The sequence below is a fragment of the Echeneis naucrates genome, chromosome 4 (genome assembly GCF_900963305.1).
Source record: "Echeneis naucrates chromosome 4, fEcheNa1.1, whole genome shotgun sequence".
Lineage (NCBI taxonomy): Eukaryota > Metazoa > Chordata > Actinopteri > Carangiformes > Echeneidae > Echeneis > Echeneis naucrates.
Window position 1 is genome coordinate 918593 of NC_042514.1, and position 24870 is coordinate 943462.

The 24870-nt window shown below is 46.5% G+C and overlaps 3 protein-coding genes across 4 annotated transcripts in view; all 3 read right to left on the minus strand.

Annotated features, from left to right (window-relative positions):
• Nucleotides 1-287: 287 nt before the first annotated feature.
• On the minus strand, nt 288-1621 carry lim2.2 (lens intrinsic membrane protein 2.2). Its single transcript, XM_029500912.1, has 4 exons — nt 1444-1621; nt 1083-1223; nt 581-715; nt 288-358 (listed from the first exon to the last, which is right to left on the minus strand). Exons 1-4 carry the CDS (start codon nt 1619-1621, stop codon nt 288-290), a joined length of 525 nt encoding a protein of 174 aa, XP_029356772.1.
• A 1881-nt stretch (nt 1622-3502) lies between these two features.
• Nucleotides 3503-11119, minus strand: LOC115042040 (WD repeat-containing protein 47-like). 2 transcript variants are annotated; one of them, XM_029500045.1, is made up of 17 exons: nt 11088-11119; nt 10293-10415; nt 9820-9998; nt 9636-9719; nt 8892-8976; nt 8106-8414; nt 7569-8008; nt 6545-6641; nt 5747-5919; nt 5419-5676; nt 5276-5339; nt 4890-5047; nt 4622-4791; nt 4374-4544; nt 4114-4245; nt 3815-4033; nt 3503-3727 (listed from the first exon to the last, which is right to left on the minus strand). In XM_029500045.1, the coding sequence occupies exons 3-17, from the start codon at nt 9975-9977 to the stop codon at nt 3585-3587; spliced, it is 2661 nt and encodes an 886-aa protein (XP_029355905.1). In that variant the 5' UTR covers nt 9978-9998; nt 10293-10415; nt 11088-11119; the 3' UTR covers nt 3503-3584. The 2 variants fall into 2 exon arrangements, with proteins under 2 accessions (XP_029355905.1, XP_029355904.1); XM_029500044.1 differs by having other exon boundaries at nt 3503-4033.
• A 1190-nt stretch (nt 11120-12309) lies between these two features.
• camsap2a (calmodulin regulated spectrin-associated protein family, member 2a) overlaps nt 12310-24870 on the minus strand; it is a 35053-nt gene continuing 22492 nt past the window's right edge. Inside the window, exons 7-17 of the mRNA XM_029500043.1 lie at nt 21187-21283; nt 20952-21048; nt 20843-20874; nt 20683-20752; nt 18470-20540; nt 17425-17561; nt 16955-17178; nt 16454-16550; nt 14882-14997; nt 14444-14562; nt 12310-14068 (exon numbers count right to left, since the gene is read on the minus strand). Of these exons, the coding sequence (XP_029355903.1) occupies nt 13763-14068; nt 14444-14562; nt 14882-14997; nt 16454-16550; nt 16955-17178; nt 17425-17561; nt 18470-20540; nt 20683-20752; nt 20843-20874; nt 20952-21048; nt 21187-21283 (3366 nt within the window). The 3' untranslated portion in view covers nt 12310-13762. The remainder of the gene's footprint in view (nt 14069-14443; nt 14563-14881; nt 14998-16453; nt 16551-16954; nt 17179-17424; nt 17562-18469; nt 20541-20682; nt 20753-20842; nt 20875-20951; nt 21049-21186; nt 21284-24870) is intronic.

Consider the following 24870-nt stretch of genomic DNA (forward strand, 5'->3'; position numbering starts at 1 on the left):
AACGCACATCATTGTTTCCTTCACTTCTGTGGTTTATTAGTGCTTCACCACTTCTGTCACAGAATCCAGCCGTCTGCAAGAACCAAAATCAAAAAGGTGAGATTTTTTTTTTTTTTTTTTTAACGGTGTGGTTAAAATAAAAGTTTAAAAAGTTTAAGTTGTAAGTTTTTCAGTGAAGCTACACAGCAGTAAACGGTTTTCTCTTTATTCCACTCTAAATTCTCAACAGCAGCTGCAACAACAACGACCTCAACAGTCCACGGAGCTCATCACGGACCTGATCCGGTTCAGGTGTCGGCGGTGTTGGAGGGAGCAGGTTCTGCTGTGGTCCTCTGGTAGGCACAGAGCTGGAACACCCCTGAAAGAAAACATCAAACCAGTCAGTGTAGTTCTTATTTACAAATGTGCACATTTTGAACAAAGTCACCAGTTATAAAAAAAAAAAAAAAAAAAAAGGATCCTTGGCGCTTTTTCTCTGCACAAGATCAACCTGATTAGATTTGGAATTAGTTGTCTTGGTAATTAAATGAAGGAGAGCGAAAGCTGCAGCATGATAAAAAAATAAATGTACATTAAATACCTGCTGCAAAAGCCAGAATGATGGCCACCCAGCCGATGATGTAGGACCAGGAGAAACGCCAGTCCACGAAGCGTTTGCCAAAGAAAGTGACCGTCACTCCGGTGTAGATCGACAAAGCGAGCAGAGCGAGGAAACCTGAGAACGGACCATGAAGATAAACACAAAGAAGAAACTGCACTTCTCAGCTGTCTGCTGTCCCTTCCAGGGTTACCTAACCCAATTATGGGATGTTCTGGGTGACCTCTGACCCCAGTGACAAAAGTCTGAACTTTAACAACAAATTTAAACTTCACACATAAGAAACAAGTCAAAGTTGTAATGTGAGGGAACAAACCCACAATCCCAGCAGGTGTGTGTGTGTGTGTGTGTGTGTGTGTGTGTGTGTCTGTGTGTGTGTCTGTGTGTGTGTCTGTGTGTGTGTCTGTGTGTGTGTCTGTGTGTCTGTCTGTGTGTGTGTGTCTGTCTGTCTGTCTGTCTGTCTGTCTGTCTGTCTGTCAGTCACCTGACACAACCAGGGCGATGCCTCCTGTACGGACTCTCCTGTTCTTGGTGCCGTTGGTGAAGGCGCTCAGGCCGAGCACCACGCCAGCAAAGCAGCTCAGCACCGCCAGCAACATGAAGGCCCGAGTGGCGTCCCAGAAAGCTGGACACAAATCAGCGAAGATCCATCATCATCAGCAGGTATTCACCCTCAGACCTCCTCTTTTCCTCTCTAACGCTCAACAGCATGAAATCTAGAAGTGATTGCTGCCACGAGCTTCTGGGAATGACCAACAAACTGGTCACCCAGTTTACTGCAGCCGATGTTCTTAAAGATGAATTTCTGTTGATAATACTGATAATCTCTGCAGGTGAGGACTCACCTACGGTGATGGTGTGAGTGTGGCATTTGTGGTTGATGCAGAATCTCCAAAGACCCTGATTGGCTGAGCTCCCAGAGTACCGATACTGCATCCAAAAATCTGTTGCCGTAGAGACGATGAGGAGCACGAGGGCGGCCAGGCCACAGAGCGTTCCTCCTCCTGCGAAAGTGTACAGCATGGTGGAGACGCCGGGGGGAGCAACCGTCCTCCTAAACCTTCAGCAGCTGGTCGGGGGGGAGGACAAGAGGACAGGCGTTTTAGCAGCATCACTGATTCTGATCATCCAGAACTTTAACATCATCAGGACGACAAAGGGCAGATTCTGTCACTTCTTCCCCCTTCTGTCATCACGCACAAGGTTAAACATCTGAATGCTGCAGGTCTGTGACAGGACAGTAAATCTTTTTATAAAAGAAAGAAACGCTCAGTTTGGATGTTTTAGAAGTTAGATGATCTTCATGAAGCTATTTAAAAGTAGCTGTCATATTGCTGCCAACAAAGCACTTGACCCAAACGGCTGGATGACAATGAGCTTGCCTATCCGGCAGTTCAGAGTCATTGTCCACCACTAATTCCCCCATGCACCCAAACTAATCTTCCAAAACTGAACAACTGAACCGTCAGCACTGTTCCTGTCACCCAGCCAGCAAATGGCCGGCTCCAGCTCTGCTTCCTGAAAACCCCTCCGAAATCCAAAACCACCACTGAATTTAGATGGAAACACTAAAAGTGTCTGATGATGTTATCAGGAGCAAAGAAGGATCTCCACTCCTTCTCTTCTGACGCTTCTCTCCAAAAAAAAACCAAAACAAAACAAAAACCCCAACAGGCTTTTGTAGATTTGCGGTTTGAAAGTGCAGTAAAGAGTTTGTGTGATTCCAGTTTCCTGATACCTCCGACTGTCTGTCTGCTGGTTCTGCTCGATCTGACAGTCCGCCGACCCTTTTTAAGCCCTGAACCCCCGACTCTCTTTGTCCGCCTCACAAAAGAGGGAATGATCGAGTGCAGCATGTGAGTGATGGTAAACTCTGACAAACTGCCCCGTGACCCCCCCACCATGCTTCCTGCAGTTAACCCCCCAACACCTCTTCTTCTCTCATTCTGTTTACTGCATGTTTTCTCACCAGTATCTGATCGATGTCTGATAATGCCCCCCCCCACGATGATACACCATGTTAAAGCTCAGTGTGATGTAACTTTATTTATTCAAACAGGACCAACATGTGATGGGACAGTTTTTTATTTTGAGCTTCGTCCCCGTTTCATCACGTGCACACAAACTTGGGTTTAAAACGACACAGGTGAATAATCCACTGTGAGCCACAGATCACATAAAATATGCTGTTAAGCAACAAATGGAAGTTCCCTCTCACATGTCAGCAAAACTTAGAATGACCATAAAAGTTAAACATCTTTAAAGTGCATTGTTCTCATTGTGCCAGCTTCAGCCTGAATAACTTCATTCTTCTTTCCTTCAAATTTAGATTGAACTGGGGAAAAAGAAGCGAGTAAATCCCCAGTTACTCATCTTTTCATTTAAGATGAGCCAGCTGCGCAGTAAAAATGCAGCAAAAATGAGAAGTGACATATGGGCAGTGCTACAAAAAATAAATGATAAAGAAATAAATCTCAGAAGTTATTTGAAAAATACCTACACATGTTCCAAAAAAGGCACATTATGATCTGCATAACCAAAAGTGTCTTTTCTCCACACCGTCACCGCTTCCTCACCGCCCAAGCGACGATATGAAGTTTGGCGTTTGGAGAAAACAGCTAAACTAACTTGAAAGTGATTTTTCCCCCCATCAGTCATCTGTGCTAATTCATTTTTTATGCTCTACTTCGAAAGGCCAAAGCAGAAATATATGAAGCAAACACACTAAAATATCCTGCTTTCTTCTTCTTGGCATTTTCAATGTTGCTTTTCTTAAATTTAATTTTACTTACAATAAAACATCAAAAACAAAAAAATGACACACATGCCTACATCCAGAATGCACACACACCGACACATTCACAGTAGCAACTGTCATTTTCACATTTACACACACAGACTCACACCCTGCAACAGGAAGTGCCCCCCCCCCCGCTGGGATGGACTCTGTCTTTGTGCTGCTGCTGCCGTTCCTCCGTGGGGGCCCTCAGGGGCCTGGAGCCCAGAGGACCACGGTTCGGTCTGCAGAGGAGGAGAGGAAGGTCCGGTCGTGGGGGTGCCACCGACACTGAATCACTTTGTCCCAGTGTTCCCCCGCCACCGTCTGGGGGAGGGGCTTCGTGAGGTCACCTGAGGCCAAAGAGAAAGAGAGAGAGCGAACATCTGATTGTTTTCTTTTAAACTGACATTTCTCTCTCTCTCTGGCTGTGTTGCTACCTTGCAGGTCACTGATGATGATCTTGTTGTCATAGGAACCTGTCAGAAGATGATGGGCCCCCGGGGAGAAGCGCACCGAGCGGATGTCACTGCTGTGGGGCCGGTACGTCTGGACGATGCGGCCCCCGCGGATGTCGTACAGGATGCAGGTGCTGTCTTCCTGACCGGTGGCCAGCAGACGGCCGCTGGGATCCACCGCCACCGAGGCCACCGCACTTCCTGTGTAATAAACATGTTGACAAATAAAAGATTTAATGCTGAGGTTTCTCTGCTGTGATTCACAGCTTTACGTGACTCACCTGATCCGTGGAGACTCATTCCCACCACTCGGACACAGCTGGGAACCCGCAGGTCCCAGAAACGCACCGTCTTGTCCTGCGAGCCGGAGGCGATCATCCACCCCCCCCACGTGTGCAGAGTCAGGATGTGACCTGCTCAAAGAAAAGGATGCATGCTGAGCTTTTTCTGATTATTTGCCTGACTTTGTGGTTTCTGTGTGAGAGTTTCTCAGATGAAGCACATCTGGGGAAACTGACTTCAGACGGGTCCCTGAACGCACCGGTGTGTCCGCTCAGAGCATGAAGGCCCTGTCCTCTCTGACAGTCAGTCGTGTAGATGTTGCAGTCTCCGGCCCCGGCGCTGATCAAGATGGACCCTCCGCTCTCAGGACCCTCTAAGAAGGCCAAGTCCCTGATGGTGCCATCATGCATACTGAACTCCAGGTCTGGGCCTGAACCACAGAGACACTTACATTATTTGAACCTGCTCCAACGTGTTTTCTTCACCAATAAAACCCTCAGATGGTACCTGTGGCGTTACAGCTTTCAGCATTGAAAGGCAGGACTTTGATGTATTTGTCGTTGGAGCCGGTGGCCAGCAGCTGTCCACAGTGGCTCCAGGCCACGCAGTAGATCGAGCCCTTGTGGTGTTTGTTCCTCCTGAAGCGCATCACCGGCTGCTTCACTGCACCAGAGCCACTGAAAACACAACGCAGAACTCACAGCATGTCAGCAGCTCTCACCGAAAGCACAAAAACTCCCAAGAGCCCCAGAAAGTCCGTCGTTCAGGCTCCTACCTGGTCGTCAGGCTCTCTGGGTATGCACACACTCTCAGGGTTTTGGAGTTGGAGCCGACAGCGTAGAGACGTCCTGACGGGTGGAAGGCCACAGCACGGACCGCCTGAGTGTCTTCCAGCTGACTCAACTTTATGAACTGAGTTTTGGACTTAACCAGCTGGAGAAGGTCAGAGAAATGATCATTAGAAATACTCCATAGTCATCGAAATATATAAACACGGACGAATAAAATCTAGAGATTCACATTTCATGTCACGATTCTCTGTAAACATGCTTCAAACACTTTGGACAATGAAATCATTAAAGAAACGAGAGCTGCAATGTGGAAATAAAATACAGTAAAGCACAGAATGAGTGTTTGTGAGTTCGATTGTGTAGTTGCTACCTCTTGTGCGTTACGTGTAGCAGAGCCGCCTGAATCATCCTGCACTGCTCTGATCTTCTCGGCGCTGGAATTGAGAGAAGATGAAATGTGACATCACGGTCATCGGTGGGACTGAAAACCTCCTTTGGGTGTTCGGTTCTTACCTGTGACTGGCAGGAACTGGGGACTCGGAGAGGGAGGGAAAGCTGTGGTTCCCGGTCCTTAACGGGGTGCTGCTGCTCACGCCGCCAGGCTTCTCCCTCAGCAGCCCTGACTCTGGAGCGTGCCGGCTGTTGGCGGTCCTGGGACTGGAGGCGCTGCCGTTACCTGTCAGTCCGTTCCACTGCTGGCCCAGATGTGACATCACTTCGTCTCCTCTGAGGTCGATGCCCACGTTCATCTCTTCCAGCTTCTGAATGGATCTGGACAGAGACGATGTGTTTTGAGTCACTCGCATTGAGCCATGCTCGCCGTCCGCCGGCTCGTCCTCACCTGCTCAGGAAGGTCTCTGTGAGGTTGTGCTGGGCGCTGTCCTGCGGCTTCACCCCCCCCTCCAGCAGCATCTGCTGGTACAGCTGCCTCTGCTGCTGCTTCTGCTCCAGATGTTGCTGCACGCGCAGACGCTGCCTGTAAAACTCCTGGATCTGCTCGGTGGACTCACAACGCTGGACACACCCAAACACACACATGAAAAAAATGAACAAAGCGACATGTTGACAGGACTCATCTCACCTGGACAGACCTGAACAAACTCCTAATGGAGACAACTCTTCAACTCCCAGGACCTCGGCCTCCATCTTCCTCACCATAAAAAGTTTTCAAGGACCTCATCATAGCCAAGAAGTCTACAGGATGCACACACACATCAATCCAATCTCAGCCTCCTCTAAATGGGACCTGAGGTGTATAAAGATGAGCGATGATGGAGGCAATGGGCCGTCTCAGGTATGACCGCACATCAAACCAGATTATCTGCCTTCACTGTCCGTGACCTCCGACCCCCCCAGTGAGGCGGGGTCAGCGGGGCGGGAGTGTCCTTTGGATTAGTGTGGTGGAAAACTGGAGGAGGATTTATGAGGAGGAGGAGGAGGGTCCAGGGGTTCAGGGGGAGTCTATTCTAAATCCCTTAAATCTGGATTAATGAGAGACTGAAAATCTGAACGACTTTGACTCCGGCGAGCCGACGACCTCCGATCTGAGCAGCTGATCTTTGGTTTGTAAGATCTAAAATGTATGCACCATCACTCCAGTTACCGCGAAGCTCTGCTAACAGGCTGCACATTTTATCACCTCATTTGTTTCAGCGCTGCAGGGCGGCCCTCCATCTTTCCCCGGGGTCAGGGGGGTGCGTGTGCTGTTGGGACCATCCAGCCTTTGTGGGCGTTTCCTGCATCACAAACAAAAAAAACCCCAAAAAACGAAAACAAAAAATTTACTGATTTGAGGTAAAAGAGAAAGTAAGAAAATAAACAAAACACAATATAAACTAAAAAAACTGAATCAAGGATTTTTCAGAATGTGGCAGGAGGAAAAAAAATGTAGGATTCATCATTTAGTAAACAACGAAAACAGGTCAAATGGAAATTTGTAAAAGGGAGACAAGGACAATATGTTTTAACAGCACTGTAAATCACTTTTTATCATTTGTGCACATTAAATCCTGCAGGTGGTGCCAGAGACAAATCTGGTTTTCATCTGCAGTCTCTGCAGAAGCTGCTGCTGATGAAAGGAATGAAGCCTTTAACGGTTCTCTTGATTTTCTACTTGTGGCTCAGACATGAAGACTGATGACGTCACTGAACCAGACATGGACCCGACAGTCACTGAAAACGGACACGCTGTAAAATATCCACGAGAAACAAAGTCTGCATTCACATTTTAGCTCTAGCCCCATAAAATGTATCCGGCCGGGCCTGTTGCCGGAAATCTGCACCTTATGATATGCAAAGCAACTGTTTGTGGAGGGAACGGGAGGATTTACATTCTTATCAAGCTCATTTCTAAGAGTATAAATTGGGTCATTAGGAAAAAGCTTGAGACTCTGGAGCATCCATCAGTGGGCTGCTTTGTGCTGCACCGTGGGAGATGACAGACGTGGCGGTCTGTCTGTGTTTAAGCAGCGTTAATGAGATTAACAGAGCTGCAGATTGTGCCATAAAGCAACAGGGTTTAACGCTGAAGGTTGCAGATGCTCAGCTGAGTAAGAAAGCTTCTGGAGAGAAGAAATAAAGCCATTGTTGCTGCAGACACACGTTGTGATTAACTCCACCCATCTGTTGCTCCAGGCGGTTAAATCCGTTTGGTTCCACTTTACCTTTCAGGTGAATCATCCTGCTGGTGCACGTTGTTCTCCACAAGGCTCCGACTGAGGGACGACTTTGTGTTCGCTTCCATGCCTCTCTTGTCCTGCGCTGCCAGACCGTGCGACAGGCCGTCCAGAGCTGGGTTCAGAGATCTGGACATGTAGGTGTCAGCCGAGTGAGGCCTCTGGCGGAAGGGCGAGGTCGGGCATGGGGACAGCCGGTTGATCAGCGGAGTCAGGAGGTCTGCGTAGCCCGCCTTGCTGGGCTTCACCAGCCGGTCCACATGGATGTTGAGGACTTTCTGCTGGAAGGCGCAAGAGAAGGCACCCGGAGAAAGATTCTGCAGCCAGGACAGTAGCGACAGGTCCAGTTCATCGCAGCCATTCCCACAGAGCAAATCCACCCCCAGCAGAACCTCCCCCTCCGTGATCTCCTCTCCAGTCGCTTTACTCTAGAAAACAGGAAGTGAATGCAAAGTGTCAATCATACCCGCAAAATCTGAAAAGTGGCCCCTTAATAGAAGAAAGTGACTGCCCGCTGGATCTGACCTGGCAGAACTCCACACAGCACTCATAAAGGATTCCTTTAATGAGCAGCTGGAAGAGGCGGTTTCCGCTCGCCCTGAAGCCTGCCTCGCTCAGCTTCCTGTCTGCCGGGATGAACTCGGCCACCATGGCGCAGGCCTCCTCGAAACAATGGACGCGCGCCGTGCTCGGGTTCCAGTCCTTGAACTCTGCGTGGTGGGTGAGGCGGGGAAGGGTGAGGAGGAGACACAGCTTGCTGTAGTCCTCCTTGGCCGGGCAGAACTCCTCCAGGCTGTGGAGACACCTGACGGCCTCCTGCATGGTGAGCTCCAGCTGTGGGAGGAAGAGAACGGGCAGATGACTGTCATCAGGTGGACAGTCCATTTTTTTTTTTCCTTTCGTAGGTTTGGTGATGGGAAACAAGACCCCTGTCAGAGGTCAGAGGTCAGAGGGGACCTTTGACCAGAGGAGCACACTCAGATCTAACATGTATGACCTTTATGTGCCGGCTTACATCTGGAAAGCATCATTCAGGCCAGAGTGTCTCCTCACTACACACAAAAACGTTTCCTTTTGTCATTTCCATTCATACGGATTAATTGTGCAGCTCTGTCTGTACGTGTCTCAACAGGAAAACCAAGCTCACTCAAACGGGCCATTAATGTGATATTGTTTTAATGGAGGGTTTTTTTTATAGCGAACAGACGTGAGGCTGCTCGTCTTCAGGCCATTTTGTTTCTCAGCTTGTGGCCTGATCGCCAGTTTCCACATCGCCAACCAGAAATGCAGCTTTTCTAATTAAATACTCACATTCTGAGCGTCTTCGGCAGCAGACATGGCGTTATTGACAAACAGAGCTTCCAGAAACTTCTGCTTCAGGATGATGTAGCGGAACCTGGAAGCACAAATCTGAGGATTAATAAATATGTCTGTCATTCATGAATTAATTAACCTTCAGGTGACTTGATGGATTCAGTTATGTTGAAGAGCTTGCTTCATTCGGTACAAACATCTCTGGTGGCCGAGGAGTCAGAAGCTGTCAGTTATGTGTTCAGTACTGGGAGTCGACCTATTTTACTTCCTCCCATCGTGACGCTTCACAGTCACCAGTGAAGGCAACGTCATCTTTACTTCTCCGTCCTTTTAATATTATATTTGAAGCAGGAAAACAGCAAACAAAACAGTCGTCCTGTAATGAGACAATTTTCTGCTGCAGGAATCTGAAAATTCAAGGATGAGATCACCGACTGAGGACACTGATGATGACGAGCTGGATGTCGGATTAACAGAAGAAGCGGCTGCTCTGGGCTGAAGTCTGAACACTGACTGCTGCTGGAGGGAAGGTGTGTTCCTGCTCAGGTGTGTCAACAATCAGCCAATTATCTGAAAAATCCTAAAGCCAGATATCAATAACCGGCCACATGCTTCTTTAGAGTTAGAAACAGTGAAATGAAATCACAACATGAGAAACATAACAGTGTTTGTGTGCCTAAACCTTTAATATGAAATCCTCATCATTTATCTTTTTTCCTTCAGCCATGTCTGCTCTCTCACCTTTTCTTGTCGAACTTGTCCATTCCTTCCAGAGGTTGGATGAACTGCATCACCTCCTCCCACTGACCGTCCAGAATCAGCTGCCTGTTGAAGCAGTTGAGTCAGAAATAATGAAACGTGATTAAAAAAAAAAAAAAAAGCCTCTAAAACACACTTCCTGTTTCTGCAGAAGAGCGCGTCTCACCTGAGGAAGAGCATGTCGTCGGAGTACAGCCCGTTAATGACGCCGCTCTCCTTTTCCAGGGCCAGCATGCTGATGTGCAGCTTCCTGCAGTTCAGGAAGTCCAGCATCAGCTTGATGACCTCGGCCTCCTTGATGTTGATCGTCTCGTCTGCCGTCATGATGCAGGTCTGCGGCGGTTACTGTCGATTCGGAACAAAAGTTGTTCTGATTTGTTGAAGAATTTAATTAAAAACGCATCGATATCAAGATGCAGATGGTCTAAATGTTCTGAATCCGTTAACTCGTTTTACAGGAGACGTTGACATGAACACGGTGGACCAGTGGAGTTCTGGTCTGACCAGCAGCCAGCGGTTCATATGGATTTAGTTTATTTGTTCATTTGAGGTTCTGTTTGGCTTTAATGTGTTTTATGGACTTTGCTCCTCTAAAGCATTTTGACCAAAACGCTCTATAATTACATTCATTGTTATTACTTTTGATGGTGGGTTCAGTCTCAGTGGTCTCATGGTCCTCGAGGCTGAAGGCTGGTGCCTGCAGGAGCTGTGACCCCCCACAGAGACGACATGTAGCTGTGTCTGCAGGTCTGCAGCCCAAACCTGCAGACACAGCCTGAGCATGAGAGACACACAGACACACTAACACACAAATACAGAGACACAGCCTGAGCATGAGACAGACACACACACACAAATACAGAGACACAGCCTGAGCATGAGACACACACAAATACAGAGACACAGCCTGAGCATGAGACAGACACACACACACAAATACAGAGACACAGCCTGAGCATGAGACAGACACACACACACACACACACACACACACACACACACTAACACACAAATACAGAGACACAGCCTGAGCATGACACACACACACACACACACACACACACACACACTAACACACAAATACAGAGACACAGCCTGAGCATGAGACACACACAAATACAGAGACACAGCCTGAGCATGAGACACACACACACACACACACACACACACACACACACACACACACACACACACACACAGAGACACAGCCTGAGCATGAGACACACACAAATACAGAGACACAGCCTGAGCATGAGACACACACACACACACACAGAGACACAGCCTGAGCATGAGACACACACAGACACACACACAGAGACACAGCCTGAGCATGAGACAGACACACACACACACACACACACACACACACACACACACACACACACACACACACACACACACACACACACACACACACACACACACACGTACCGTCCCCCTGGTCCGCAGCTGTCGGTCCGCCGCATTAAGCCGCCTGCAGCCTCCGGGTCCTCCGGGTCCTCCGGGTCCGTCGGCACCACCGAAGAAGAAGAAATAAACGGAAATGTTTGGAAAAGCTCGAGGCTCGCCGCGTTTCAGGGAGGCGCGTGCCCGTTGCCATGCGGACGCAGCCGCAGAACAGCCAATCAACCGCAGCGATGACGCCCAGAGGCCACGCCCACCACACGAGACACGCTGAGCTGACGTAGAGCGGAATTAAAACGATCAGATAAAATATCGATAATATTATTGATTGAATAAAACATCAGTGACTGAGATTTGGCTTGAAATCGATTACAAATTATTTTTATTTTATAAAAAAAAAAAAATTTTATTGGATTATAATCCGGAATTTCTTTATTTTATTCAACAAATTTCGCCTTCAGATTATTATTTCCAATCAAATTTTATATTGAAATCGAATTTTTAACAAAAAGATATTAAAATTATAGAATTTGGATTTAATTTATTTTTTAATCTATAAAAAATGTGCATAAATATCTCTCTTCTATCAAATAAATTTTTCTGATAATAAATATCATTAGTAAGGTACTCATAAGTTTTACTAACTCTTTACTGTTTTGTAAAGATATTTTTCAGCTGATTATTCTTCTTTCTCTCCAAAATATTCCTTAACTTTTTATTTGTATGTGGATGATGCTTAATTCTGTTGTAACCTTGTAAACAGTGATCAGACTGAAGTTACACAACTGATTGTTTCAGTACTGTTCTCTTTAAAGTGTTTTCTACTAATCACCATAATTTTTTTATATAAATCAATAAAAAAACAAATCCACAAATCTAAATCAATCTCTGTCCTCTAAAGTTTTACAGTCAACACCACGTCACTTCTGAGGCCATGCTTAAGTTTATTAAATGCAAAAAAGAAAAAACAAACAAAAAAAACCCAAAAATGTTCAGCAACATGTCGAGTGACAGCACAGCGTCTGACAAACGACACAGTCAGAATAGTTAATAGGAATGAGGTGACGTGAACACACTGTACAACATCTTTACACTTTAAATCCTCTTGTCCCTCGGCCTTGGACAGCTGGACAGTTTCCTCACTCTGTCGTATTGTTTTACATTTTCAAAGACATGTATCTGCTCCCTTTTGGTCATAAATACCCCCCTCCCTCCCCAGGTGTGAAAGCAAAGCACCATGTTCGCAGATTTGTTGGAGCAGGACACCAATAAAACCCTGCAGTGAGTCCCTTACCCGTATGCAGCAACAAGGATCTGCCTCATTCTGGGAAATTCATTCTCCAAATAATCATGGAAAATACCAAAAACCTCTTTATTTTCACCGAGTTCAGAAGCTGTGAACACACTTTAATAATAATACTGTGTCTTCTGTGTGATGAAAAAGGAAAACAGATGTTGAAATGATACAGCTGTTCTGTAACAGCGTGGACATTTTAATAAGTCAGACTCCTGAAGACCAGAGCCAACCAGAAATCTACATTTTGGTGCTTCGGTCGGCACATTTCAGACCAGCAGCTGTGTGAATCTTGAACTTATCACTGCCAGGAGAGATGCTTTCCTTTCAAACCCCACAAAGAGAAGTATTTCTTCTTATTCCTGATGCTGGTGGGTGAGTGTGATTGTACATCATGTCGATAAACTGCAAAGTTCCTAAGTGGTGCAAGAAGCAGAAGTTGGAAAATAAAGAAGAAATAGTAGCAAGTAGTTTTTTTTTTTATTTGTTCACAAACCTGCTGTGAACCAGCAGCAAAGTGATCTACAACACCGGTTCTCAACCTTTGAGGCTGAAGCAGTGACTCCATGTGCCTCCTAATAAAACGGATTATTATCAGACTACGTTTTGAGGATGCAACAACTCACAAGGGAAAAAAAGGAAGAAATGTATCACCATTGCAAAGAGGATAACATATATGTATATTAGAAATATATTTCTCCACACGTTGTTCATTAAAGTTCAAATGATCTGCAGGTGGAGAACCAGTGATCTAGAGTAACGTCCTGCATTCTTTAAAATCACTTTCTCAAAAGCAGGCTCTGAAAAGCTGAAACCGCTTGGCTTGGCTTAGCTGAACAATAATACTAGCTGTATGCAGTTGGTTTAGTCTTTTTGTTTTTTGGCCCTTTGTAGTTTTACGTACCTCAATATACAAACTGCTTTACCCACAGAGACGAAGAAAAAATCTGTTCTTCCAAATACAAAAGAAAAGCGTCCGCACATACGCTGATCTACCTCATCTCACTCACACACTAAAACAAAACGAGCATAAGGCAAACAAACCTCAATCTGTACATGAATTAAAAACATTCAGTGCTTCACTGTACCGAGTAAAATGTCCTGCCGTTCATTTTTCTTTTGGACGTTTGGCACGTAGGAAATGAGAAAAAACCTTCGTAAAACTGACTCACATTGAAAATCTTTACACAAACAGACGTGGCCAGCGTTTACATCGTTACATTCCAGCTGTTCTGAATCTTTGAGTCCGATCGTGTCTGATCCAGAGGAAGGTAAGGAATGCAATGAGAGGAAACACAAACAAACGCAAACTCTGCATTCATCTAACTGGCGTTGCAGGTGTTTGAATCTTTATGGATATGTACAGTGAAGTGCAAATTGAAATGGGGGGGTTGATGTTTGGGTTCCATTAGGACAAGGCAGGCACTACTTTTTTAGGGGTGGCTGGCTTCTTGGTTTGCCAGAGGTGGTTGTGGATGGTCACGGCGTCCACGCTGGCCGACATGGTCTTGGCGGGAATCTGACTGAACTGCTTCCTGTCTGAGTTGTACTTGTAGAGGCCTTCGATCATCTTGCGCGTGATGCTCTTGGGGCCGATTCCCGTCAGCTTGTTGATCTCTTGGGACTCGGGGCAGTAAGTGTAGAGGGAGCGGAACTGACAGCCGGCGTCGCGGAACAACACCAAGAAGTTGTTGGCTTCCGATTTCTCCATTTCCTGTTGAGATCCAGAGAGGAAAAGATCATCAGATTCGGCGTGAAGCTCACGTGTGATCGGGCAGGTCCTTTAAATTATTTAAGTGTATCTGCTCTCACTGTGAATTCTCAAATAAAGATACCTTTCTGTTTCTTTCCTCTTTTATTTTGACAAGGCTTCATTTCTGATTTCTCTTCCTGCATTAATCTGCAATAATAATGAACATTGCTGCTGTTTTTGAAAACATGTTACGGTACTCATTCGTTTTCTCGTCTCTTAAGTTGTTTTTTGAAATCTTGTTTATATCTCATTCAGTCCGACTGTCACTGTGACTGATGAAGGAATTTCTCCTTTCATCTTATCTTATACTCCTTTAAATGAAAGCCCCCTCTTTACCTCCAGGATCTTGTTCTTTTGCCCCTCGTTGACCTTTCCTGCGAGGCAGCAGTGGGCCAGGGCGTTCTGGATGATGTGCTTGTTAGATTTGGCGCTGGGCTCCTTGTAGAGCTTCGGTCCTGAACAACGACAGAGCAGACAACGTCAACACCGGGAGGATGCTGTTGTCATGGCAACCATCCCAGTTATGTCAAGAAGGAAAGGCCTTTCCTCCCCAGTTTTGCTCTTTCCTTTGATAAATCATGCATGAGGATTTGAACTGGTTGTTGTTTAGTGGGACAAAAGAATCCAGGTCACACGACAGACGACTTGCATTAACTCATTTCAGAATAAAAACCAAGCAGAGTTCTCAGTTCCATCATGTTTTCCAAAACATTCCCAAATTTTTTTCATCTTTATCTTAGAAATGTTGTAAGATAAAGGGTCCAGTCGGCCTACCGGTGTACTCGGTGTTGGACGTCACCGAGGAGGTTGTGGATCCGTTTTCCCAGTCCTTCTCTCCGTTCCTGCTGCTGGAGCGACTCGGGGACAGGAAGCCGTCTGCAGAGTCTGGCCTGGATTACGACACACACACAGACACACAAAGACACAGACACTTAGGTCACCTTTCTGCAGGGCCGCTGCTCACGAACACTCAGCAGATTATTCTGCAGGCAGGGCGGGAATGAACAGAGAACCAGCTTCTAACATGAACCGCAGTTGTTTTCCCGCTCTGTCTACGTCACATTTGTGTTGATTTGTTGTCTCCTGTAGCACGAACTGTGTGTACGGGTTTGGACTCGGTTTGGTCCTGGAGCTTTACAGTAAAGCAGCAAAGCTTGCAAGCACAGGCAGTGAGCGCAGTGAGGTGAAGCAGTGAGGGCCAATCAATCAGGTTGATCAATTACAGTGCAGCATTTTTCTGCATGATGAGTGGACACTGTTTATTCCACTGGGATTTTAATACAGCGAAAACATACACACTTGTAATTTTCTCCAGCTCAGACAAGCTTGTAATGTGTTTTATTTAATTTTATTAATTTTGGTAACATAAATCAACAATAAAAGGTGATTTTAATTTTCTTTTGATTCTCAAAAATTGTCTAATAGGAGACATCTTTAATTTGGATTTAATATACCAAGATGTTTGAAGAAACTATCATGAGTTTCTTCAAACCAAAGATTTGAAGACAAATGACAGATTGATAATTTGCATGTTCTCGTTCTGCGGGAGCTGTCAGCGATGAAGTGAATTCAAACAAAGCTCAACAATTTACTTTGGTGCGGAGAAAAAGGAGTAAATTGGTGTGAAGGCACAGCAGAAAGGGATTTGTGGTGGAGATGGTGCTCAAAGCATAGCAGGAGACCAGGAAGAGAAAACAGGTTGCTTTTCTTATCAGTGCGGGTTCAATCCCCAGTAAAACCAGCTGAGGGGACGAGGTTTCAGTGGAGGATCGGGCTCAGGGCAGCATGAAGCACTTTAAGGTCAGACCGAGGGGCAGAGACTGACCTTCTCCTTCTCAGTTTAGGAGAGCTCAGAAAGTAGAAGAGACTGCCAGAAGCTAAACTAGCACTTCTGACCGGCAGCAAAGAAAGTCGTAAGAGAGGAAGATAAAATGCAGGAGACATGTTAGACCTGTTAGTGAGGAGGCTGGCTTCCAGAGGACACTGCACATGAAGAATAAACTGTTAAAAAATCTCTCCGAGGTTATTCTGAATGTTTTGGTGTCAACAACAATAATATTCTGGCCCAATCAGTTTATTTATATTTATGTCATGTATCATTTCATGCTCATTTGTTGTGACTTACTTTTATTTACTTTCTCTAACCACCGTATCGGCTGCTTGAATCAAACTTTGAGTTTGGATTAAAGTGTTTTTTTTTACTGCATGTGTTCCAGCAGCAGCTGTATTTAATCAAATCCCATTTATTTATTTCGCACCAAATCATAACAGAGTTTCTTTGAGGCTCTTTGAATACAGAGCAGGTCCAAACTCTCAAAATTATTCCCAACATTAAAAACGTCTCACCTCGGTGACCTCTTCTCAGAGTGGACGCTGTCGCTGTCTCCCAGGTTGAGGGAAGCCAATGACAAGCTGGAGACTGAAAAGACACGTTGGCGTGAACCTGGATGTGAGAGAACGAGACGTGGCACAGCACGACACGGTTACACCGACACCACGGATGAGCACATCGCCGCGCTCGCCACTGTGTCCGCCAACGAACCTCGGAGCAATGCAGCTTTACGACAATGAACCCACACATCCATACAAACCACACACAACACCATATATTACAAACATGCGTCACACGATGCCTCATTGAAAAGTGTTGCATTGCTCCTTTAAACCAACGTTTTGTTATTTGTTTGAGAATTTATTTTTTTAATATCAACACACCAAATTTTTATGGGCCAAATCATTTGTCATGTTTCAAAGAAGGCGGCAGAAATCACAGCGGCAGCAGGACGCACAGATTCAACAGATGGAGTGACTTTGACCTCTCTGATGGGGGGTCGTTCCCATGGTTACCTGTAGCAGCTCTGACGGGGGTTTTGGGGGAGTCGATGGTGTCGCGGTGGATGGACTTGGGCCGGCCCCTCCTCTGCTTGGCGCCGGCAGCTGGGCGGGGCTTGATGATGGTGTCCATGTCCTCCATCAGTTTGAGCTGCTTCCTCCGGAGATATTCCTGCTTGATGAACTCCTTCCTGGCCTTGTCTTCCTCCTTCCTCAGCCGCTCCTCTTCCGCCTTCAGCCTGAGCACACGGAGGAAATACCGCTCTTTAGTTTACATATCATGTATCGTTATTCACCAGATAAGACAAAGATCACAAGCAGATTCTGCCGTTCTTTCTGTGAAGGGACTTTCATATTGCTAAATAAAACTAAGATTATTATATAAGTACGGTGATTTAGAGTCTAATCATTAGTGAAATATATTTAATACTAATCTTGCTTTTTCTGAAGCTTCCTTCTTCGTGCTCTGAAACGAGTCAACGTACCGAGCTTCCTCTTTCTTCTGCTCCAGCTCCGCCTCCAGCTGTATCTTCCTCTGCTGGCTCTCCTTCTCCCTCCTCATCCTCTTCTCCAGCAGCGCCGCTCTCTTCTGGGCCATGTTCTGCTCGGCCTTCCCGTCCTCCTGAGCCACAGGAAAGACAAAGCAGGTCAGCTCAACGGTTAACGCCAAGTAAAGAATTAAATGACCTGATCTGCAGTTTATTTGGAAAAATGAGCCTTTTGAAGTTGTGACACAATCAGGAGTTAAGAGTCGTAATCTAATGTAATAAATGAGATCACCCAAAACCTGAGCTTTGACAGTCGAAGATCAACAGCTTTGAATAATTAAAAAGTTGGTAAAAGAGCAAAAGGCTGCACTGATGCCAACGTTCATGGATATTTAAGGCCATGTCTCACTGCAACTGAGACTATTTGCATGAACCTTGACCACAGAGGGAGACTACTGGGAGCGTGGTTTGTAAAAAATAAAACATCACCCCATTCTGGATGTGTTAGTTTTGATAAATTGAATTCAGTTGTACACCAAGCTACTTCATCACATAACAAGAGGTTGCATCTGAATTTTTATCTTATATGAACAGCCTTCTGATTCCATCTATTCAGTTTGCCTTTTGTCGAACCCCACGTTTCCACAGCTGGGCCTGAATTATTCACAACAGTCCCAGTTTTCTGACCTACATCCAGGCTACAGAGAGCATCACGTCTCACCGGCTGTGAAAGGAAAGATCACTCTGGCCTGGAGCTGGAAGCGACACCGCGTTAGGAACAACCATGGCCGCCCCGGTTCATACGTGATACTTCTGATTCAAACTTTATGCTTTATTTGTCTGAGTCTGAAAAGTGCACCCTAAAACCTTCATTAGGGGGTTAGGGGGCGGGGCTACTGTGTGACTGTGACTGTATCACCCAATCAGGACAGAGTAAAGAGCAGGTCAGATCCACCTTCCTCCTCCTCCTTCCTCCTCTGAATACAGTTTCTACTGACGGACAAATTACGAATACTCACAAACGGATCATAAACCAACAAACCTTGAAGAAGAAACCACGACACATCTTCTGCTCCTCCTCCTCGACTTCCTCCACCTCCACACCATCATCGAGGGTCAGATCCTCCAGCGGCTTCACCACCGACAGAGGAACCTCGATCAGGCTGCTCTTTGCTTGGCCGGAGGCCTCTGTCTGGGGGGGGTTCTCTGTAGGCGTCACCGTGAAGGTTTCTACCACTGGGTGGGCCAGAACCTCTGGGAAGGTTGACTCTATGGCTGGTTTCTGGAGACTGGGAGTGTTGGGTTCCAGGGGTTTGGTGTTTGAATCTTCTTCTGTCGGCTCTCTCTTGTTCAGCAGGTGGGGGGAGCTGGGGGGCGAGCTGGCTACAGTTATACTGGCATGCTCCCTCTCTGGAGAAAGGAGGGAATCAGTTTCCTTGTTTTTATCTCCATCTGTGTCTAGACCGGCGGCTGCCGGTTTCTCTCCCATGTAAACGAAGGAACTGGCCAAAGGCTGGCAGGGAGAGAAGCGGCGCAGCCTCGGGATGCTGTCAACAGACTGGGGGGCGGTTAGGACTCGGTTGTAAGGGGCCAGTTTGAGCTCGCTGGGACGAGCAGTGCGGGGGTTACGTGAGTGGAAGGAGGCAGATTTCCGTTTGATGCTGGTTGGAGAGCGGTGGGTGGAGTGAGGGGAGTCGGCCGGAGAGGAGGGTCCTGAGGATCGGGTGACGGCTCCAGCTCGGCTGTGTTTCTGCGGCGAGGGCGTCGTGTGTGGCGGCGGGATGACCCACGCCTGCTGATGTTGCTGCTCCCTCATGGCCATGATGACTTCCTGCTGCTGAGACAGTCGCTGCATCTCAGTCTGGAGGAAGGCCAAAGAGTGGTTGAGCTTCTCAATGGAGCGAGTGTACTCAGTCAGATCAACCTCAGTTGGCTGAGCCGGACTTTGGCCGCCATCCTCACCGCCAACAGGTGACTTTGGCCAGGTTGTGCTGCTTTGCTCTGCCCCGTCAGGGGTATCTGCTTTGCCCCTTCCAAATTTAAAGACCGGACTTGTGCTTGCCGCCTTGCCTTCTCCCTCAGTTTTCCCTCCTTCCTCTCCGCTGGCAGCTCCGTCACCCTTCCTCTTTACCACATTGAGAAATGCTGAGTGTCCCATCTTCTGCCGATGCCTTGTAAAAGCGGCCTCCACTTTCTTCTTCTGTGCTTCAATGGCTTTCCGTTTCTCCTCCAGCCTCATCCTCAGCTGGACCATCTCCGTGGCCATGACCTGAGCGGGGTCGTTGGGTGGAAGCTGGACAGGTGTGGGTGATGCTTGTGCGGTCAGGGGGGGCGGCGTGGTTTGCTGATGGATGGGACTGTGCTCAGGTGTCGGAGCCCAGGAGACAGATAATGGGAGGTTAAACTCTGATCCCTCTGGGGTGGTCTTCAGGGAGCTGCTGCTGCCTCGTCCAGAGTCTGGAGCTGAGGGATTCAGCTTCTTCAGCTTCTGTTCTGCGAAGCTGGTCAACTTCACTCCGGTGGGAGATTTGCTCTGGCTGCTCGGGCAGGGGCTCGGCGTGTCCATATCCAGCTCCATGTTCACAGAGCAGTCCTTCAGAGAGGAATCCTCATCCAGCATGTCCTCTGTTTGGATGTGGATGCCAGTGTCCACCTCTGTGGTGTCTGTGGTGCTCAGAGGTCCTTTGGAGTCCACCTCTGACAGCGGCTCCAAGCCTCCAACTGTAGCGCCGTGGTCCTGACTGTGCAGGAAGAAACCATTGTTGATGCCCTCTGCTGGCGGCCTGCTGGGACTGTGGATAATCTGAAGGGCCTCCTCCATGGAGGGAGTCGTTGCCATGACACTCCCATGTCCGTTGGAAAATGCTCGCCTGCCTGGCTCCATACCGGCCAGGCTGTCTGGGCAGCCCTCCTCTTCGATGCCGACGCTCTGACCGTTCACCGGCTGGAAGGAGAGGTTGCGTTTCATTCCGCGGGGGAGATGGTGGACCTTGAAACCAGAACCGTCATCGGTGCTGACGGACCGGACCATACCACGAGTGGAGGGAAGAGGAGCGGGAGCCGAGTCCTCTTTGTCGAAGGGGATGTCAAAGGACACTCCATAAGGCCCAGATCTTCAGAGAAAAAAAGAAACAGCAGTTAAATCTACAGACAGATTTAGAAAGAGTCGGATTTGGCAACATTGCAATGTGCTTTTCTAAATCCCAATGAGATGATTAATTCTGTCAGGGATTGGACGACTGCAGCGTTACAAACCTTTTCTCTTTAGGCCAGGTGCCAAGATTTCCGTCCACAAAAGACATGGAGGTCGACTTCTTGATCTCTCCTGGAGGAGAAAGTCAGAAAACAGATTAGCGTATGCATAAATAATCATATTGGTATATTGATAATAGATAAATACAAAATAATGAATCACCTGAGGTCCTTGGTTGGGGTCTGAGGGGCAAACTGGGGAATGAGAACAAGACAGTAAGATTTTACCGAGTAAGATGATCCAAAGAGTTTACAGCCAGTTAGACACATACCTGGGCCTTTCGGGACTGGGGGGCCTTTCCATGAAGCTTCTCTTCGTGGCCTTGGAGATGGGGATGGCTGGCATGCTCTTCAACAAGGAGGAGGGATCTGAGGTGAAACAGCAGAGGCAGATGATCAAACTGCACAGCAACATAATTCTGTATTTTAACATCTATCCGTTTGTTCCGATGTGTTTCACTCTCTCTACATGATGCTGCTCATGCTGTTCTGGGATTTAACACTTGCCTGCTCCTTCGTTTCCCAACGTTCTCGGTTTCACAAACGACGGCTTGACCACCTCAAACCACCCGAACAGCTCTGCCATGAACACCAGGTAGTTATTCTGTGAGAAAGAGATGGTTTTATTCTTTAAGTTAAGGAGACAGCGACAAATTCTCTGTTGTCACTTTAAATAAAATGCTGTATTCCACCTGTTTCTCCAGCAGGTGTCTCTGTTGACCCCCCCACAGCTCAAGTTGACTGTATCTTCCAATCTGATTATAAATAATTCAGTCTTTCTCCATTTTACAGAGAATCCCCTAAAATCACAGCGCAGCCTTGTTCATGTAGCAAAGATGTTTATCTGAACGAGTGAAGTTCTTTTGTGAGATTATTTTATAGAGATTATTTTCTGTGTTAGATCAAACTGGCATCAAATATTTTGATGAACAAGATAATTTTACTAAATAGTGCCAATAATAGCTGTGCTGAAGTAATCAAGACAATTAATAGTTATCATTATATATTTTATAGTCTCAGGGCTGGTGGGATTTTTTTTTGTCAGCTAAACTGATTTGTCATGTTGACATGCAAATCAGGTCAAAAAACTGCTGGAGGTCAAACTGTTTGAGGACAAACTCACAAAGTCATTTCACTCTGAATATATCCAGTTTTCCTTCAAGCACTGTTGATTTCATTATAGCACAGTATAAATGTGCAAACTGTGAGAATTACACTTCTTTTGTTAAGACACTAAATCAAAGTTACAGAAGAGTCGCCTTCAAAAGCCATCAGACAGCATGGATGGTTCCTTTTGTTCGCACTTTTTACCAACTCAGTGAAAAAAAGGAGCTTTGAGTGGGTTCACTAAATGTTACCATCCTGAACACAGCTGATCTTTAACCTCAGGATTCAATAATTAATGAATCGTTGGTCAGAAGTGATCTGTTTCTGCAGTGAACATGCCGATAATCACACACACAAGTCTAAGCAAAATGAGTGCAGCGGAGCGGGGACGACCTTGAGGAAACACCCTCTCCACCCTCAGACCACGGACTCCAAACAAAGACAGCAATGCATGGCTCAGCTCAAAACACACCTGATTCACGACATCAGCAACATTTCACTCTGACAGGGACACACACACAGACACACACACACCTTAAGTGCTGAAATTTCAGCTCCAAAGCTCGTCAGGAGGGGCAGAGTCAATTAACACCAGCAGCACTGGTCTCCCTCGGGTGTTACTGCAGCACTTTTTAGTGTGTGTTTCATCCCCCTTTTGTTTTAAAGTCAAGGTGTGTCTGTGCTGACAGAATGAGCTGAAGGTGTGAGGACACATGGCAGAGTCAGAAGAGCCAAACAGAAAAAATCGAATGATCATACAAAAAAAAAAAAGAACAGTTGATGTTGAGAGTCAGTTCAAATCCTTCGTCATGCTTTTTGACCTTCGTTTGAGTTCCATTTTCTCACAAACGCTTCTTCAGCAGACAATTATGAGTAAAGTACCAAACGGCTGGTTACCTTGAAGGTGTGTTCAGCATTTGGAGAATTCCTTGGTAAAGATGAATGGAAGAAGGAAGAGCCAGAAAGGAATAAAAAGAGGGAGAGAATGATCTCCTCTCCTCCGTTCAGCCCAGATTGGTGGCAACACTCCAAATTCACTTCTCTGCTCCCATCTGTCCCCCTCGACTACTACGGACACACCAGGTGTGAGTGTTATCGCCTGAAACCACCAGTCCCCATCATACACACTCACACAGATCCCCCCCAACAAACCTCCCCGCGGACTGGCACTGCCACTTCACGGGCTGCCAGGTCTGCAGCGTTGCCAGATCTGGCTGTCTGGAGATTTGACTGTGTGACTGTCAGAATGAAAACAGGAAGCTGATTGGTGATTACCAGAAGAGCTGGTGGGGGGGGGGGGGGGCTAATCCACTCTGCAGGGATGGGGAGGACAAACACTGCCCCCCCACCTCCCTCTTCCTCCTCGTCTGTCTACTCTGCCCAGCATGCAGTGCAACATTTAGACGCTCCGTCGCCTTAACGGGGTCTTGCAGGTATAAAAATACAGAACAGGTCGCACTTTGTAAATGGAATTATCCACCTCAGCAGGACACATGGCCTCGGTGTGCACTGAGCACTCACAGCGCATTAATGTCAAAAGTCATTGTGCCAAAGAGTTGATTAAAGGATCAAGATCCTGCAGCCAGACGACACAAACTCATTCCAATCTGGAAAAGTCGCTGGTTTGACGCCAAGTTTTATCAGACTGCCCCACAAAGCCGTTCTAAAACCCCAAAATAGATGAATAAAAATGCCAACTGAGGCGAAACACAGATGTTAGACTAAATTCTGGTGTGAAGAAATCCAGTAAAGGACCGACGAGTTTCCAGACCATTACCTGAACGTCTCTGAAAATCAGCAGCCATTAGGCTGATGATTATGCTGCTTCTGCGAGCTCACAGCGGAACCAACAGTCAGATTGTGGACACATGATTAACTCACAGAGCGACGGTGAAGTGTGTTCATCACCTTCCTCCGGGAAAATCTAAAATAAAAAAAAAAAAGCTCTGGCAAAAACCCAATTCTGGGGAACTTCTTTTCTCCTCCTTGGAGCCACAGATGCTCATCCTGATGGGCTGTGAATTAATTAAAAGAGGAGCCTGTAAATGGGACGGGGTGACGTGATTTACTCGCCTGGTGTCCATTAGGAAAGATTGGCTTTGTGGGTAATCTGTGTATTGGGAACTGGGGGAGGGTCTATTGTCTCTTCATGGGATCTTTCTGAACAAAACATGGACGGATGCGTTCTGCACCAAACGCACCGGATGTGATGTTTTACGTGCACGGCTGGAGTTGGAGGATGGGAGGAGTCACATTCATCAGCTGAACTTCAGATTCCAGCTCTTCTTTTTGTCTCCTTTAATGCCCCTTTGTCGGGTTTTATGACTAACTCTGACGCTCATTCCAGTTCTTTTCGCATTCTGAAAATCAATTAGTTGCTTCAGTCAAAGGAAATCAGAACACGTCCTTGTTCCAGTTTTAAAATATGAGGATTTTTTTCCTTTCTTTTTTTAGATTGTTGATCAGATTATCTCATTACGTTAATCGATGAATCCCTGAAAATAACAGTTTATTTTTAAATCAGAAATTTTACCTCACACAGTTTACTGAACTTCCCTCTAATATTACATTTCTAATCACGTTTGATTACTTTCAGCATCAGGTATGATAGCTGTTATGGTGTGTGTGCGTCTGTAAGATCTTATTCCTCCCTCTCTTTTCCCTCGTTAACCGACTGTGCCATGAATCCTCCTCGTCTCTTCTCTCCTGTTTCTATTTTCTTCCATATCAATGTCTCAGCTCACGTCTCTTTATTAGTCTCCGTTGGTCTGGATGCTGAGGATGTGACAACCTGGAAACTGGGTCAAGGTTGGCTGATCTAACTGGGTCTGAGTGCAGTTCTGTTTTCAGGCAAAAGCTCAAACCTGCTGGGATTTTTATTATTATTATTTATATTTTTATCCATCCTGAAATCAGTGTCAGCAAAAATCCTGATCCTGGCTGATTCACACAACTCTGTTATTTTTATTTTCTCCATCTTGTGCATTCACCCTGAGCTTTGTGCTGCCAGCATGAAATCACTTTCAGCAATCTGCCACAAAAAGAGACGTGACTGCTTTGTCCATGAGCTGTAAAGGCAGATAT

Excerpts from the sequence above, each read along its gene's own strand:
- LOC115042040 (XM_029500044.1), bottom strand. The coding sequence starts at position 9,977 with ATGACGGCAGACGAGACGATCAACATCAAGGAGGCCGAGGTCATCAAG. Across the intron at positions 5,048-5,275 it reads CTACACGTAACGCACAAGAG|CTGGTTAAGTCCAAAACTCA; the intron begins GTAGCAACTACA and ends GACCTTCTCCAG. Across the intron at positions 4,034-4,113 it reads AATGAGTCTCCACGGATCAG|GAAGTGCGGTGGCCTCGGTG; the intron begins GTGAGTCACGTA and ends TTTATTACACAG.
- lim2.2 (XM_029500912.1), bottom strand. The coding sequence starts at position 1,621 with ATGCTGTACACTTTCGCAGGAGGAGGAACGCTCTGTGGCCTGGCCGCC. Across the intron at positions 716-1,082 it reads CATCGCCCTGGTTGTGTCAG|GTTTCCTCGCTCTGCTCGCT; the intron begins GTGACTGACAGA and ends GTCCGTTCTCAG. Across the intron at positions 359-580 it reads CATTCTGGCTTTTGCAGCAG|GGGTGTTCCAGCTCTGTGCC; the intron begins GTATTTAATGTA and ends GTTTTCTTTCAG.